A 16,473-nucleotide genomic window follows, 5' to 3' on the forward strand; every position below is an offset into this window, starting at 1 on the left:
CACGGCTAGAGCTTGGGTTCAATTGGGTGAAGGTTAGGTCTAAATTGGTTTAGAATCATTTTTTTATAAATAAGAAAGAAAAAGAAAGAGAAGAAGAAGATGAAGAAAGAGAGATGAGAAGTACCTTGAGAGAGAGAGAGAACAAGAGGATAAATAGGGGAATCACTCCCTAAATGTCTTCACAGTTCACACCATCAATTCCACCGCAGGATGAATTGCTAAATCACATAGCAAAGGAGAGGAAACTCTTTTCATTCATGGTTCATAATAATCAAACCTTAAAGGGAGTCCAAACCTTTTATAGTCTTAGAAATAGACTTTTACAAAAACCCTCTCAGAAAAGAATTCTCATAAAAATCCTTATCTTAAGTAAAACATAAAATATTCCAAAAATAATAAAATAAATGAAAAAAGCTACTTAAAACAAATAAATCTAAACTATCCTAAACTATAAGTGGCTAATGGGGTGGTCCACGATCAAGATGGGCCGCGATCCGATGGGTCGATTAATGCGTCCATGCAATCCAATGGCCCAAACGCTCCAAACAAGCAACTCGCATGCATCTACCTAGTGTGGGGTCTTCAACGATGGCTAGGAATGTGACTTGGGCGTCGTGGGCCCCCTGTGATGATTGTCTAGCCATAAGTGCTTGGATGTCCTCATCAATTCCCCTCGACTGAGGAGATATGACATCTGATGAAATATAGTGATGGTGATGCTTGAGGAGATCTGGGTCTCGTCGCTGAAGCTTTGTCTCCATGATCCATATGTTTTCTAAATCTGGCCCGCCCTTCCACTTAACAAGGTACTCCTGATAACCTCCATGCCATGTGGAAACTACTCGCTCATCGCAGATATCCTATATCGTTTCTCTCTTGGTAGGTGTGTATGGCAAAAGAGGTAGATGTTGGGAGAAATAGACGGCTATAAGCCAAGGGTCATGGGACAGGTTGGGAGGGATATCATTAGGATCAAGGTGTTGGTCTGAATAAAGGCTAATAGGTGTAGGTATTGGACCCTCAATAGATAAAAGATCTTCCACTTTTAATGTAGATTTAAAACACATGCCAAGTGGAAGATCCACAACATACGCATTATGTCCTAATCTACTCAATATCATATAAGGTCCTACACTACAAGCTTGTAGTTTCTTAACGGCCTCTTGTGGAAACCGTTCGGGCCTCATACGAACCATCACATAGTCACTTATCTAAAACTCTATGAACCTGTGATGAGAGTCAGCAAATATCTTGTGCACTTCGTTGCTCATGCTAATCCGTTTTCTAATTTCAACCTACGAATCATAGATATGACATGAAAATGCATTTGTGAACTTTGATGGCCTATGGGATACTGACATAGGAACTAACTCTATTTTCCATCCTTAGTCTCTTTGTCAAATTTGTTCATAGTGATAATATGGAGAGACTCAGGTTGCAACTCTTCACTATTCTCGCTCCTCTTCATCTTTTTCTCCTTTTCTGTGGTGACTGTGGGAGGAAGAGGATCCAAAACACCTAACAAATGCAAGGAGTGTAGTCTCAACAGGCTCCATGGATTGATCTAGAAAAAATAGAAAATGACAACCAATGGGCTTTTGTAGATAATCATATACATCACTTCTGTTATAATGTACACAATGTTGTCAAAATTGTGTGGTTTGTAATCTGAATCATACGATTCATATCATATCATACACCACACTATATTAATCATAGGTTCAAATCGCAAATCCCAAAAAAAACCGTAACCAAATCATATGAATCATATCAACTCATATGAATCCTAAGATAAATGTGGATTGCATAAATAGGCCGAAATTTACATAGAAAATCAAAATTTTCATTTTTTTAAAAATAATTTTCTTCTTCTTGTTTTTACCCTTTTGCTTTTAAAACACATAAAAGGCCCTCCTATTGAAAATCCTCATTTTCATCTTTGAGAATTACCTGCAGATCACCACCGCTGAAAATCACATGGATTGTTGATATCGCACCTTCAACTGCGAAGGTACTCTTTCATATCTATCCCAGATGAGGAAAGATGAGCCATCACATTAATAGGGCTTCGTACAACAGACACCACACATATAGGCATGGATGTAGGGAGGGAGGAGAAGCTCTCTCTCTCTCTCTCTCTCTCTCTCATGATACCCAAGGAGATATGGACATCTAAAGGCTCTCTCTCAATCCCTTTGGGATAGGATCTATTTATAAGGAGCTAGGGTTTCTGGAAGAGACCAATATAGTGCTCCACCACCCTATGTCCCACTACATCTAAAATCTATAGTCTTGCCTATATACCTATGTTGACTAAATTCCTCCACTTATCATGACCATCCATCCTTGATCTAATTCCCATGGAAACCAAGTGAGAGACCGGGATCTCAACCATCAGAATTACAGTTAAGTGTGATTAACATATTTTAACAATTAAAACAAAATATCAACAATCAAAAACATTTGTAAAACCTTGTAAAGATTTTTGTGTGCCAACGCCAGCAAAAAAAACATTTGTTGGATGGTCCGATCTACCAGATCTCAGCTATGAGAATGTTCCTAGGTAACTAGTTGATGCAAGACAACTAACCCCCCTCTCTAACCACCCTACTCAAGCCTGATGTGAAAATTCCCCTGCATTAATCACCCCTAGTGAGGACTCTCGAACACGAGACCTCCCGCTCTGATACCCCTTTGATGTAGGACAACTAACCACTTGCTTTAAAAGCTCGAAGTGATAGAGCGTGGCGAATCAATCCCTTTGTCTCATAGCCCAGGCCCCACATCCCACGAGTTAAGTCCTCAGCCGAACCCCCCTCGTAGGACCCACATCACATGGGTTCCACCTCACACAAGCCACCCGCCTCACACCGGCCGCCCACTCCAAGTGTGCCCCTGCATCCCACAGACCACCCCAATCGAGCTCAGTGTGAAAATGCCCTAGCATTACTATGGATCACTTGTTAGATGATACGGACCTCAACTGTATCCTAATGCATGAACTAAGCAACGCCCATATATGAATTGCTACAATTGACTTCGAGAGGTGGGCTAGAGTACATTACACTACAACATATCTTCGGGATAAGGTTTAGTTTAAAGCTAGTACATACACAAGTCAATATGGACCAAGAATGATAGTTCTCTTGATCTAAAGACTTGAATTATCCTCCAATGCAAGTTTCCAATATCTCTAAATTCTTATACCAAGATCCTATATCCATAAATACTAACACTCCTATGTGGGGGAGAGCATAGGTATTACTTGTCAGTGTTTTAAATAGCAGTAGCGTGTTGCGTAGCGTTCAGCCCTCTGTAGCATGTAACATAAGTAGCGTAAGCTGCATGGTACTTCTATATTTTAATTTAAAAATAGAATGATAAAAAGTCAGAAAAACAAAAAATGGCTAAAAGTTTATTCATTTTTTTAGTGTAAGCATGTTCAAACAAGTATAAACCAAATCAAATTATTATCACATCAACAACTTTTAAGCAAACTATAATTAACAATGTCTAATTGAAACCACAAGTATGAAAAGAAATTAAAATCCCACAAGTTGGAGAGTATTAAGTACAACTATTCAAAACACTGCTTGTTGTTGAACCCGATGGTGGAAACCTTCCATCTTCATTCATCATTTGTCCTCTCACATAGGATGACCACATAAGAATACCCACAAGTTTGTCCTAAAACTTGCTAAGTGGTTATGGAAGAAACATGGCACTGAAATTATGGAACAAACTCTCCATTAACTAGTGTCCATTGTGCCCAAACTCAAGTTCCCAAGAACAAAGGAGAATCTCTCTACTTTAACCCATACGCTTGTATGATTATGATATGCTAGTATATTGATTATTGTATTAATACCATGTCCACACAGGAGCCATGGTCATCATGAGCCACGAACAAGATCATTAATTCAACAGTTGGATCAACACATTGGCTTTTTAGGGCACACAACACTAACACATAATGCATGCAAAAACCCTTTTGAATTGCAATAAATAGGCTGATATCACCATGTTTTCTTGTCTTGCTGTAGTTGTACCGTCGGTACCCAAACTTACATGTCTACGCATATGGAACCCTTCCATGCGTTGACTTCGTCATAGCCGAAGCATGTTCCAGCTTTATCACGAGGTGATTTTATAGCACACTATTTTTCCAATTTCTATTCAAGGAGTTTGTTTACGGTTTATTAGATGTGGATTCTACTTTTTAGCAAAGTGGTATCTTCTCTTTCTAGGTGGCAGGAGTTATGATATACCCTCACTCATCTCAACACATGCATCCATATCTGCCCCCCTTGCATGCCTATTTGACGTTGGAGCCATGCATTGGGTGGCTCCAACTGTTTGGATTACCTGGAATGGCTTGAACGTGGACCATTTGCGTGTATTCAAAGTGACTATGGTTCTCGTATGTTTGGCCCCTGATGATTCCAGTCCTGATTTTTGGCAAGCTTCTACAGAGTGGGAATCAACTATTGCATGGCTCAGGTGATCCACAGAACTATCAAGATGATAGGTACATGTGGCCTTGTTTTGAGGTTTGGGTGGGCTTAAGAAAGCTCCAGGAAACGGATCTTTTAGAAAATTGGTCCTTTTTTATTTGCTATCCTACAGTTGCTGCTCAGAGTACCTGATATGTCTGTCCTCTTCTGACATTTTGCAGCATTGTATATAATGATGAATTCTCATCACGCCTTTCTGTTAGCTCAATCCTCAGGCTTCGTGCAGCTGCTATAGCAGCCCTGTCACAAGATTCCTCAACCAATTCTGCCATGGTATGCAATTTCGCCCGACGGATTCTGAATTTAAATAAGTACGAAGGGAGTGAAGAGAATGGAAGGACACCGAATCCATCTTTTCATGTGGGGGGTGCAACAGCCGATGACTGTAACCACATGTATAGGAGGAGGCACTATAAGTACGCTGTTAAAGGTGGGGTTTTCCTATGTGCTCATGCAGTTTCTTGCATAATGAATATGCCTAATCATCGCACATCTTCTCTCGTAACGGATAAGGAGTGTGAGCTCTCGTCAGATATAGCTTTAGAAACCAAAGGTGTCTCTGATAAAAACAACTCTGCGTTCAATGCAGGGGTTGACGAACCGGGTCAGCAACTTCTCGTTCAGGAACCCACGGCTTCCTTCAGTGATGACCCAGTTTCTGAGATTCTGAAAGATGGATTTGATGAATACAGCCACAGCAACATGGAGAGTCCTTATTCTGACATCACGAGAGATGGTCTTGATAATAAATTCAATAAAGACGCCAATGATTTGATTGCCACATGTATTCAGCCGAGCTTCTCTGATGGAATCTCAGTTGGAGGTTCCGTGTCTCAGTTGGCGGATGGCGTCTCATCATCAGTCGAGGTGTTGAATGGAGAACACCCGGAGATGTTTCTGCCTGGCCTTGTTATTCATATGGTACCAGAAAAGAGGAGCCTTTTGCCTTTATGGAAGAGCTGGAATCTTCATGACAGGGAGCATAGATATCGAGCTTATTTAGCGAATAGGGAAAGGTTCAAGGATATGATCGTATCACCATATATGTTCCTCGATCACCTACCTTGGAGGTAATGATATCATGTGGTCACCCTCCATGTCTCCATATATATATTGATATTGTGGGCCACCAATCTGAAGACCAGCTGAATGGGTCAAAACTTACTTTTCCGCTGATGAACCTACCAAATGAATGGTCCTGATCACTATGGACTACTCTTGTATGGTGGTGATGTTATGATCCACTTCATGGAACTCCATGAAGAATTGGCTATCAAACTAGTGTTCCCCTCTTTCATTTAACTTGTTAAAAGGGGAATTGAGCTTACATGGTTGGTAAACCTGAAACTGATGCAATGGTTTTTGGCTCTCTTTGTGATGTTTGCAGATGTCTGTATGCTATGCAGAGGGTACTGGAGACCCACAAGGCTCAGCAAGGTCAGCTTGATGCTGATTTACCAAACGGATCTCATATTGTGTGAGGACGGTTTGTATGAGGATTTCATTTCTCTAATACCTGAGATCACATTGGATGTAAAGATCTACCGGCGACATGGTTGAGTGCGAGAACCTTGAAGTCGGGAGTATGTTGTGCAATGGGTGCCACTATGCTATGCAAAGGGTCACAATGGACTATTGAATCTGATTTCTACATGACCGTTCTACCTCAAGAAACATAAAAGAAAAGGGAGGAAGAAAAGAAAAGAAGAAAGAGAAGCAGAAATGATTGGTGATGGAGGAATTAATTTCCACGTGTAAAATATCTGGTTCAAGCAATATCAGCTGACTTTTTAATTCATCTGAGATAAATGATCTCATACAACAGTTCTTGAGTTTTAAGCTCATGTATGGGAGTAATAAAAAAAAGAAAAAGAAAAAGGACACATTGTCCAGTTTTGACTGCCAGTGCCATAATAGTGCCATTTACAATAACTGATGTGGATGTGATGACATGCTAAGGGGATTCCATGATTATTTGACTGGCCTATTTTTTAGGTAGGCACCTCTACATTGTAAGGTCTGCTTGATTGACGGCTTACCGGACAGGAGCCTGATTAAAAACGCAGAGTGTGTCTGCATGTGAAGGTACGTTTTGGAGGTGCGTGATGACTTTAGCTAAAAGAGGAATTGTGGGGCATGTGGCCTGAGTCTTTGCATTGTATATGTGGGTTTTCAATTCTTATGAGTTGGGGGCCATGGCTGTTATCTCCCACATTGGATGGACTTTGCTCCAATAATATCCTCAACGGGAGAATCTTAACATTTTGGGTTTTGGATAGAGAGACACAACAACGTCCCGATTCAACCGAAAATAGTACAATGGTTGCCAGAATCTCCAAATCTGGGATTCTTTTTTTCTTTTTCTTTTTTTGAGATGATCCTCCCACTGTGAGAGGCAACAGGATATTGAGCATGACCCAATTTTCAGCATTGAAAACACACCCATACAGTGCAGATAATGTGTTGCGTATCATGCTAGTCTAGCTAAAATTGGAATAGGAATGGTGAGTGTAGCTGCTTGCGCTATTTGGATGGGGGTTTTTTGCCATGTTCATCTAGGATACCCTCCCAAAATCCTAGACTTTCATCATGTGTGGCCCACCATGAATGTGGCCTGACATGAAGTCATGCTTGTTCACTCATTGGTGGCCAACATTGTTATCTTGAATAGAGATTGTTGGTGAATATATTTGAACTATACGTTTCAGGCTCACATGATGACTGAATTGGATCTTCCTTACGTCTGCCATGTTTTGACGTGTGAGTTGCTTAGTGAAAAAAAAAAAAAAAAAATGTATACTCAGTTCACTTTGCAATCCTCAAAAATTAATGCATGGATGTACCAGAGGGCATTTATAAACAAAAAAACAAAAAAGTTTGCTAGCTCAACGCACGCCCTCAACATATGCATTTTACGTGAAACACTTGTCAGCACTGCACATCTTAAGGTGATGTTCACGGAGTGGATGATCTGGCGAAAAAAAAAACATGTTGGCCTTAACTGCCCTTGCGCAGAAACCATGGATGGGTTAAAAGAAACTGCCCAATGTCAACATTCAAAAATATCCACGCAGCTTGCTTGATGGGTGATCTGGCCCAAGTTTGTAAGACCCATAACTTTGTAAGACCTTCCGTACGCTTTAACTCCAGCATTGGCATGTTTTAGGTGGACTAGATGAATGATTTTTAATCGTGACCCTATTTTCGTATGGCAACACCATGAGACTAACGTCGCGTGGCACGCCCCATTGCGACTCTTATATTAGAACTTTTGCCAGAATCCAAGGTGAACCGCGCAACACACGTGGGCCCTGCTTGCACAAATTCCTAAGTTGTCTAATTAATCAATCCATCAATAAACTCATCAATCAAGCCGCCCATCACTCATGTCTCTCTATCCTCATTAGTCAAACAAGCTCATACCTTTCATCATGCAATCCATGCATTGCCCATGCTTAGCCATCCCCCTCTCCTTTCTCTCCCGTTTCTACCCCTCTATCTTCTACAAATCCCCTAACTCCCTCTCATTTCCACCATTTGCTAGCAAGAGAGTAGAAAGATATTAAGAGAAAGACAAATATTAGATAGCATTAGAGAGAGAGAGAGAGAGAGAGAGAGAGAGAGAGAGAGAGATTAGGGAGATGGTTTAAGAGAAAAGAGAGAGCTTGAAAGAGAGAATTAGGAGAGATCAAGAGGTTAGGAGGAAGAGATAAGAGAAAGAGAGATTAGATGAGATTAGAGGTGGAGAGGAGCTTGGTGGACCGTCTGATCGTCGATTCGAGTTGATCCAACCATTCATCCATTGTTGTGAGTGCATGGGATGGTCAAAATCCTCCATTTCTTTGTGATCTTTTCCATTTTAGTGAGCCCACAAGAGTGGGACCCACCTTAATCTTGTATAGACTAGATGGACTCCATAGTGTCGGGGGGCGCCTCAATAGTCGGATCTCTTCCCTTGCTTTTCTTTACTCTCCTTTCTTCACCTTCTTTTCTTTTAAATTTATGGTGTTGTGGGACCCACAAGTGAGCCACATTGTTGGAGAGCATGCCCCGCATGCTATCACAGCGTGGACCACCTTGTGTGGCCCACCGTGATGTTTATTTTCCAGTTAATCTATTAATTAGATCACACACATATATTGATAAAAGAAAAACACAAATTTCGACTTGGTTCAAGGACCTTTTGGGCATGCCATGAGTTGGCCCACCTGGTGGACGGTGTAGAAAACTCAAGTGTACCCCACCTACTGCCCATCTTTCAATATATATATATATATATATATATATAGAGAGAGAGAGAGAGAGAGAGAGAGTAAGGATCTCCTGCGAACTATACTGCAAGGAATTTATGTTCGAGCCTTCATGTAAACCGTAAGATGAGGAGAGCGGCTAGGATTCAGCTGCATTGAGAGAGGGAGAGTCTTCAAAAAAGACTCTCTCCTACACTCACGGAGACACTCTTGGAATTGCAAGCGGATTTCACGTAAAAGCATTTCGTCAAAAGATCCTGTGCAAGGATTCCGCGTGGGGCCCACTATGATGTTTGTGATAAATCTAACCTGTCCATTCGTTTTTCGAAATCATTTTAGGACATGCGACCAAAAATGAGGAGGATCCAAAAATTAAATGGGCCACATGAGAGGAAACAGTGGGAATTTAGTGATCACCGTTGAAACATTCATATGGCTACAAAAGTTTTGTATCGGTTTATGTTCCCGATGTTTTCATTTCATCTCAATGAAAATGACCTTATAAACGGTTTGGATGGAATATAAACACCAAGGTGGAGCCTACGAAGGTTTCAACGGTGAGCATTCCTTTCCCCAGTGTTTTATCTCGTATGGCCCACTTGAATTTTGGATCCTCCTCATTTTTGGTCGCATGTCCTAAAATGATATCTAAAAATGAATGGACAGATTGAATTTCACACAAAATCACGGTGGGCTCCACACAAAATTCTTCCGCGGGATCTTCATGGGAATGGCTTTAGCCGTGTCCCCTGGTTTTGGGACACAGACCGCCTACTCCCCCGCCACCGGCCAATGGTGGGTGGTCGGTGCTATATGGGCCCCACCATGATGTATGTGTTTCATCTATACCGTCTATCTAGTTTTCTAGATCAATTTATGGAATGAGGCCAAAAATGGGGTATATCCCAATCTCAAGTGGACCACATTACAGGAAACACTGTTGAATGGATTTCAACCATTAAATTTTTTTGGGGGCCATTAAAGTTTTGGATCAAGCTGATCTTTATTTTTTCCCTTCATATATGGGTCTATAGGACCTAATCAACAACTTGGATGTCAAATAAACAGTACAATGGGCCTTAGGATGATTTTAACCGTGGGCATCAGTCTCCCCATTTTTTTTCTGTGGTGGGGTCCACTAGAGCTTTTGATCTGCCTCATTCTTTGGATAATGCCATAATATGATCTCTCAAAATGGATGGACGATGTGGATATAATACATACATCATGGTGGGACCCACAGAACTTAGTGTCGTCACTTTAGCTACTCAACCTCTCATTAAGTAATCCGTGTCCCACTCTGAGATGGAAGTAGATTGGCTGGTGTACCACACACTAGCTATATAGCCGGTGTATTAATGTCAATAAGTTTTGTGGGTCCCATCATGAGGTATGTGTTATATCCAAAACGTCCATCCATTTGATAGCTTAAGGCTTGAGTCGAAAGATAAGACAGATATAAAGATCAAGTGGACCACACTGCAAAAAGCAGTTAGGGATTGAACATCTACCATTGAAACCCTTTTGGGGTCGTAGAAGTTTTTGATCAATATGAAATTTGTTTTTCCTCTTCATTTATGTATTCGTGATCTTATTAACAGATTGGATGGAAAATGAACATTATGGTAGGCCTTACGAATTTTTTAACGGTGAAAATCATTGTCCTCGCTGCTATTTTTGCTGTGGTCCATTTGAGCTTTGGATATGATTCATTTTTTTGTTTAATGGTCTAAATTGATCTCGAAAAGTGGATGACCGGTGTGGATATAATAAATAAATCATTGCAGGGCATGTAACTTTGATCTCCTTAAAACCGTTGCGCTTGTCTAAGCGTGACACGTATCTACACCAGCTATATAGCTGGTGTGTGGTACACTAGTCAATCCGCTTCCCTCCTAGACGGAAGGGATTGCTTAGCATACTGAGTAAACTGTGCGAGGTACACCATGATTTATGTATTTTATCTTCTCTGTCCATTTATTTTCCCAGATAATTTTATGGCTTGATCCCAAAAATAAAGTATATACAATGTTCAAATGGACCACACCACATGAAACGGTTGAATTGAACTTCTACTGTGGAAAATTTCTTGGGGGCCTCAAAAGTTTTGGATCAAGCTTATATTTTTGTTTTCTGCTCATCCATGTCTGTATGATCTTATGAACAGGTTGGATGACAAATAAACATCTATGCAGGGCCTAACAAGGTTTTAACATGAAAATCATTATCCTCACTTTTTCCCTTGGCATGATCCACTTGATCTTTAGATATGCTTCAATTTTGGGCTCAACCCCTTAAATTAGATGGAAAAACGGATGGACGGCATAGATGAAACACATACATCATAGTGGGGCCCACATAGCACCGACCACCCCCCCATTGGCCCAACTACGTGGATTTCCTGCTAAAGCCTTTCCTACAAAGATCTGTGGAAGGATTCTGTGTGTGGCCCACTGTGATCTTTGTGTGAAATCCAAACCGTCCATTCATTTTTAGATATCATTTTAGGACATTATACCAAAAATGAGGAGGATCCAAAATTCAAGTGAGCCATACGAGGTGAAACAGTGGGAAAAGGAACTTATAGGCCCCACCTTGATGTTTATATTCCATCCAAACCGTTTATAAGGTCATTTTCACTGAGATGAAATGAAAACACTAGGAACATAAACCGATACAAAAATTTTGTACCATATGAATGTTTCAATGGTGGTCGCTAAATCCCCATTGTTTCCTCTCATGTGGCCCATTTAATTTTTGGATCTTCCTCATTTTTGGTCGCATGTCTTAAAATGATTTCGAAAAACTGATGGATAGCCTGGATTTATCACAAACATCATAGTAGGCCCCACACAAAATCCTTGCACGATCTTCGAGGGAAAGGCTTTTGCATGAAACCCACTTGAGTATCTCTGTGAGTGTAGGAGAGAGTATTTTTTTGAAGACTCTCCCTCTCTCAATGCAGTTGAATTCCAACAGCTCTACTCATCTTACGGCTTACATGAAGGCATGCACATAAATTCCTTGCGGCATGGAGAGATCATTACTCTATATATATATATATATATATATATATATATATATATATATATATATATATATAGGTCAGAGAGCCAAAATAAAAAAAGAAAGGAAAAAAGAAGAAAGAAATCTGGTTAAGGCTGCATCCCCCGCGCGGAACGTTTCTTGACCTCATAGCTGTTTCCATTACAAACATAAAGCCTTAATATGATTTGTAAAACGTTTGGATGTATGATGTTATATATATATATATATATATATATATATATATATATATATATATATGATATATATATATATATATATTTAAGCTTTTTGAAACTCTATGGGGCCCACCGTGATGTAAGTGTTTTATCCACGCCATTAAAAGAATTTCTCATATTGTTTTAAGTTATTATCCTAAAAATGAGGCAAGTCCATAGCTCCAGTGGACCACAATAAAGGAGGTTTTACTGATAATGACACTCATCGTTGAAACCTTTCTGAGTGCCAGCGTTATGTTTTTTTTACCATACAACCTATTCATAAGGTCATGTAGGCGTGGATGAATTGAAAACACAAATATCAACTTGATCCGAAACTTCTCCAACTCACAAGAAGTTTTTAACGGTGGATGTTCAATCCCAACCTTATAGTCCACTTAAGCCTTGGACCTGTTTCATTTTTTAGTTCATACATTAAAATGATCTAGAAAATCGTTGAATAGAGTGGATAAAACACTTACATCACGTTGGCCCCACAGAACCCTGCCCGGACGGATCACCATCCGAGCGAGGGTAGGACGCAATCCGCGTTACGCGGACGGGAATCCCCTGCGAAAGCCTATTGCAGGAAGTTCCAGTTTTGGGAACTTAGGTGGGGCCCAGGTGATGTTTTTCAGAAATCCACTCCATTCAACCTTTTTTTGAACTCCTTATAGGACATAAGCGCAAAAATTATCCGCATCCAATACTCATGAACGTCAACGGGCCAAAATCATGAGTATTGAACATCAACAGTTTAAATATTCGTGTGGCCACGGAAGCCTTTGAATCAGGATAATATTTGTGTTTTCATTTCATCCCAATATGAATGCCGAACATTTCAACGGCAGGAATTTTTCTACACACATTTTTCTTTAGTGGACCCACTTGAGTCCTGGATCCTTCTCAATTTTGGTCACAAGTCATAAAATTAGCTCACAAAATGGACGGACGGCGTGGATTTTTCACAAACATCACGGTAGGCCCCAGCTAAGTTTCCACGGCAGGAACTTCATACGAGAGCCTTTCGCAGGAAATCCGCGTGAGAAATTTCCAAGTGTACGACCTGGCCCACAGCCTTTTTGAGCCCACTCGCTTTTTACCTTCCAAGAATACTCCCCAGCTGTACGGCCCCATTTCTCAGGTCGAAAATGCCCCTGCTTTCCTTCCTGAGCCGGATCGCCTGGTGCTCGAAGACGATCCCGTACGCTCCTCGAACTCCGAGTTGTACGAACGGTTCAAAAGATATCATCGTTGCATGGGCCCCACAGTTATGTATTTATTATATCCACAACGTTCATCCATATTTCTAGATCATTTCGGAGCATTATCCAAAAAAAAAAAAATCATACCCAAAGATCAACTGGACCACACCACAACGAGCAGCGGGAAAATTGATTTTCACCGTTAAAAATTTTATAGGGCCCACCATAACATATATTTTCCATCCAATCTATTCACAAGGTTACAAATACCTGGATGAAGAGGAAAAACAAATTTCATAATGATCCAAAACTTCTGTGACCCATGAAAGGATTTCAATGGTAGATGTTCAATCCTCCACTGCCTTTTACGGTGTGGTCCACTTGATAGTTAGATCTAACTTATTTTTCGTCTCAAGCCTTAATACAAGTTCGCCAAATAGATGGACGGTTTGGATATAATACATACATTATAATGGGACCCATAAACAGCCATAGGATTACAACTGGAAAAATAAAAATAAAAATCCCAGCCTTGATCCGGTCGACCGGGTCGTCGACCCGACTCGCTGTCCCACTGACCCGGTCGACTCCAACTCACTGTTCCTCTTTGCAATTTTTTATTTTATTTATTTATTTATTTTTAACGCGGATAACTTTTTCTTCCTTACATTTTTCTCAAATACATAATTACGTAAATATGTATATATAAGTATATAAAAATATTTTTCTATCTCTTAATTCATTTCTTTGTGTATTTATTTAACAAGCATATCTCCTAAACTAGAATGAGTTACTTAACGTACTATATATGATTTTGGGGTAGGAGATGCTAATTTAGCCAACCAACATAGTAAATTTCCAAGAATCAATCGTGTCGATGGTTACAAATCCACTTCACGGTCAATTCACTTCACTTCACGACCATTTCCTCGCACCTCGCGGTCAATTCACTTCACTTCACCGTCATTTCCATGCATTTCATAGTCATTCCCACCGATTCCATGTTGATTCACGGTCAATTCGACGCACTTCATGGTCAATTCACTTCACTTCACTGTCATTTCTACACACTTCGCAGTCAATTCACTTCACTTCACCATCATTTCCATGCATTTCACGGTCATTCCCAGCGATTCCATGTTCATTCACGGTCAATTAGACGCACTTCACGGTCAATTCACTTCACTTCACGGCATTTCCACGCACTTCGCAGTCAATTCACTTCACTGCACCGTCATTTCCATGCATTTCACGGTCATTCCAGGCGATTCCGTGTTCATTCACAGTCAATTCGCTTAACTTCACGGCCAATTCGCTTAACTTCACGACCATTTCCACGCACTTCGGGATCAATTCACTTCACTTCACCGTCATTTCCATGCATTTCACGACCATTCCCGGCGATTTCGTGTTGATTCACGGTCAATTCGATGCACTTCACAGTCAATTCACTTCACTTCACAGCCATTTCCACGCACTTCGTGGTCAATTCACTTCACTGTCATTTCCATGCATTTCATGGTCATTCACGGCGATTTCGTGTTGATTCACGATTAATTTGACGCACTTCACGGTCAATTCACTTCACTTCACGGCCATTTCCACGCACTTCGCGGTCAATTCACTTCACTTCACCGTCATTTCCATGCATTTCATGGTCATTCCCGGCGATTCCGTGTTGATTCACGGTCAATTTGACGCACTTCACGGTCAATTCACTTCACTTCACGGCCATTTCCACGCACTTCGCGGTCAATTCACTTCACTTCACCGTCATTTCCATGCATTTCACGATCATTCCCAGCGATTCCGTGTTCATTCACGGTCAATTCGACGCACTTCTCAGATTCCATTCGACATTTTGCATTCATTCACCGGATTCATCAGATTGATTCCAGTCACTTCATCGCCGTTCACGCAATTCACTTCACTTCACCGTCATTTCCATGCATTTCATGGCTCATTCAGCTGATTCACGATTGTTATTCACTCGGCAATTTCGCACACTTCGACGATCACAATTCTCACTTCACTTCACAGGCCATTTCCACGCACTTCGCTGTCAATTCACTTCACTTCACCGTCATTTCCATGCATTTCATGGTCATTCCGCGATTCCGTGTTGATTCACGGTCAATTTGACGCACTTCACGGTCAATTCACTTCACTTCACGGCCATTTCACGCCGCGGTCAATTCACTTCACTTCACCGTCATTTCCACGCATTTCATGATCATTCCCGGTATTCAGTGTTGATTCACGGTCAATTGATGCACTTCACGGCCAATTCATTTCACTTCATGGCCATTTCACTCATGGTCAATTCACTTCACTTCACCGTCATTTCCATGCATTTCACGGTCATTCCGACGATTCCATGTTCATTCACGGTCATTCCCTCTTCAATTCACTTCACTTCACGGCCATTTCCACACACTTTGGGGTCAATTCACCTAACTTCACCGTCATTTTCATGCATCAAACGGTCATTCTCAGCAATTTCATGTTGATTCATGGTCAATTCGACACACTTCACGGTCACTTCACTTCACGGCCATTTCCACGCACTTCGCAGTCAATTCACTTCACTTCACCGTCATTTCCATGCATTTCACGGTCATTCCCGGTGATTCCATGTTCATTCACGGTCAATTTGATGCACTTCACGGTCAATTCACTTCACTTCACGGCCATTTCCACGCACTTCGCGGTCAATTCACTTCACTTCATGCCCATTTCCATGCATTTTACGGTCATTCCCGGCAATTCTGTGTTGATTCATGGTCAATTCGACGCACTTCACGGTCAATTCACTTCACTTCACGGCCATTTCCACACACTTCGCGGTCAATTCACTTCACTTCACCGTCATTTCCATGCATTTCACGGTCATTCCCGGCTATTCCGTGTTGATTCACGGTCAATTCGACGCACTTCACGGTCAATTCACTTCACTTCATGGCCATTTCCACGCACTTCGCGGTCATTTCACTTCACTTCACCGTCATTTCCATACATTTCACTGTCATTCTCGGTGATTCCGTGTTGATTCACGGTCAATTCGACGCACTTCACGGTCAATTCATGGGAATGGGTGTGAAGTGAAGTGAAATGACCGTGAAGTGCGTCGAATTGACCGTGAATCAATACGAAATCACCAGGAATGACCGTGAAATGCATGGAAATGATGGTGAAGTGAAGTGAAATGACCGCAAAGTGCATGGAAATGGCCGTGAAGTGA

The 16,473-nt window shown here is 41.1% G+C and overlaps 1 protein-coding gene across 6 annotated transcripts in view; it reads left to right on the top strand.

Annotated features, from left to right (window-relative positions):
* Positions 1 to 6,392, top strand: part of LOC131240008 (uncharacterized) — a 125,542-nt gene extending 119,150 nt beyond the window's left edge. For 3 of the 6 annotated variants that reach the window (XM_058237998.1, XM_058237997.1, XM_058237993.1), the window contains 3 exons: positions 4,044 to 4,141; positions 4,676 to 5,584; positions 5,902 to 6,392. In XM_058237998.1, the coding sequence (XP_058093981.1) occupies positions 4,044 to 4,141; positions 4,676 to 5,584; positions 5,902 to 5,995 (1,101 nt within the window). In that variant the 3' untranslated portion in view covers positions 5,996 to 6,392. Of the gene's footprint in view, positions 1 to 4,043; positions 4,142 to 4,472; positions 4,529 to 4,675; positions 5,585 to 5,901 lie in introns of all 6 variants that reach the window. The other 3 variants (XM_058237995.1, XM_058237994.1, XM_058237999.1) reach the window with 3 other exon arrangements.
* Positions 6,393 to 16,473: the final 10,081 nt, after the last annotated feature.

The sequence above is a fragment of the Magnolia sinica genome, chromosome 3 (genome assembly GCF_029962835.1).
Source record: "Magnolia sinica isolate HGM2019 chromosome 3, MsV1, whole genome shotgun sequence".
Classification (NCBI taxonomy): Eukaryota; Viridiplantae; Streptophyta; class Magnoliopsida; order Magnoliales; family Magnoliaceae; genus Magnolia; species Magnolia sinica.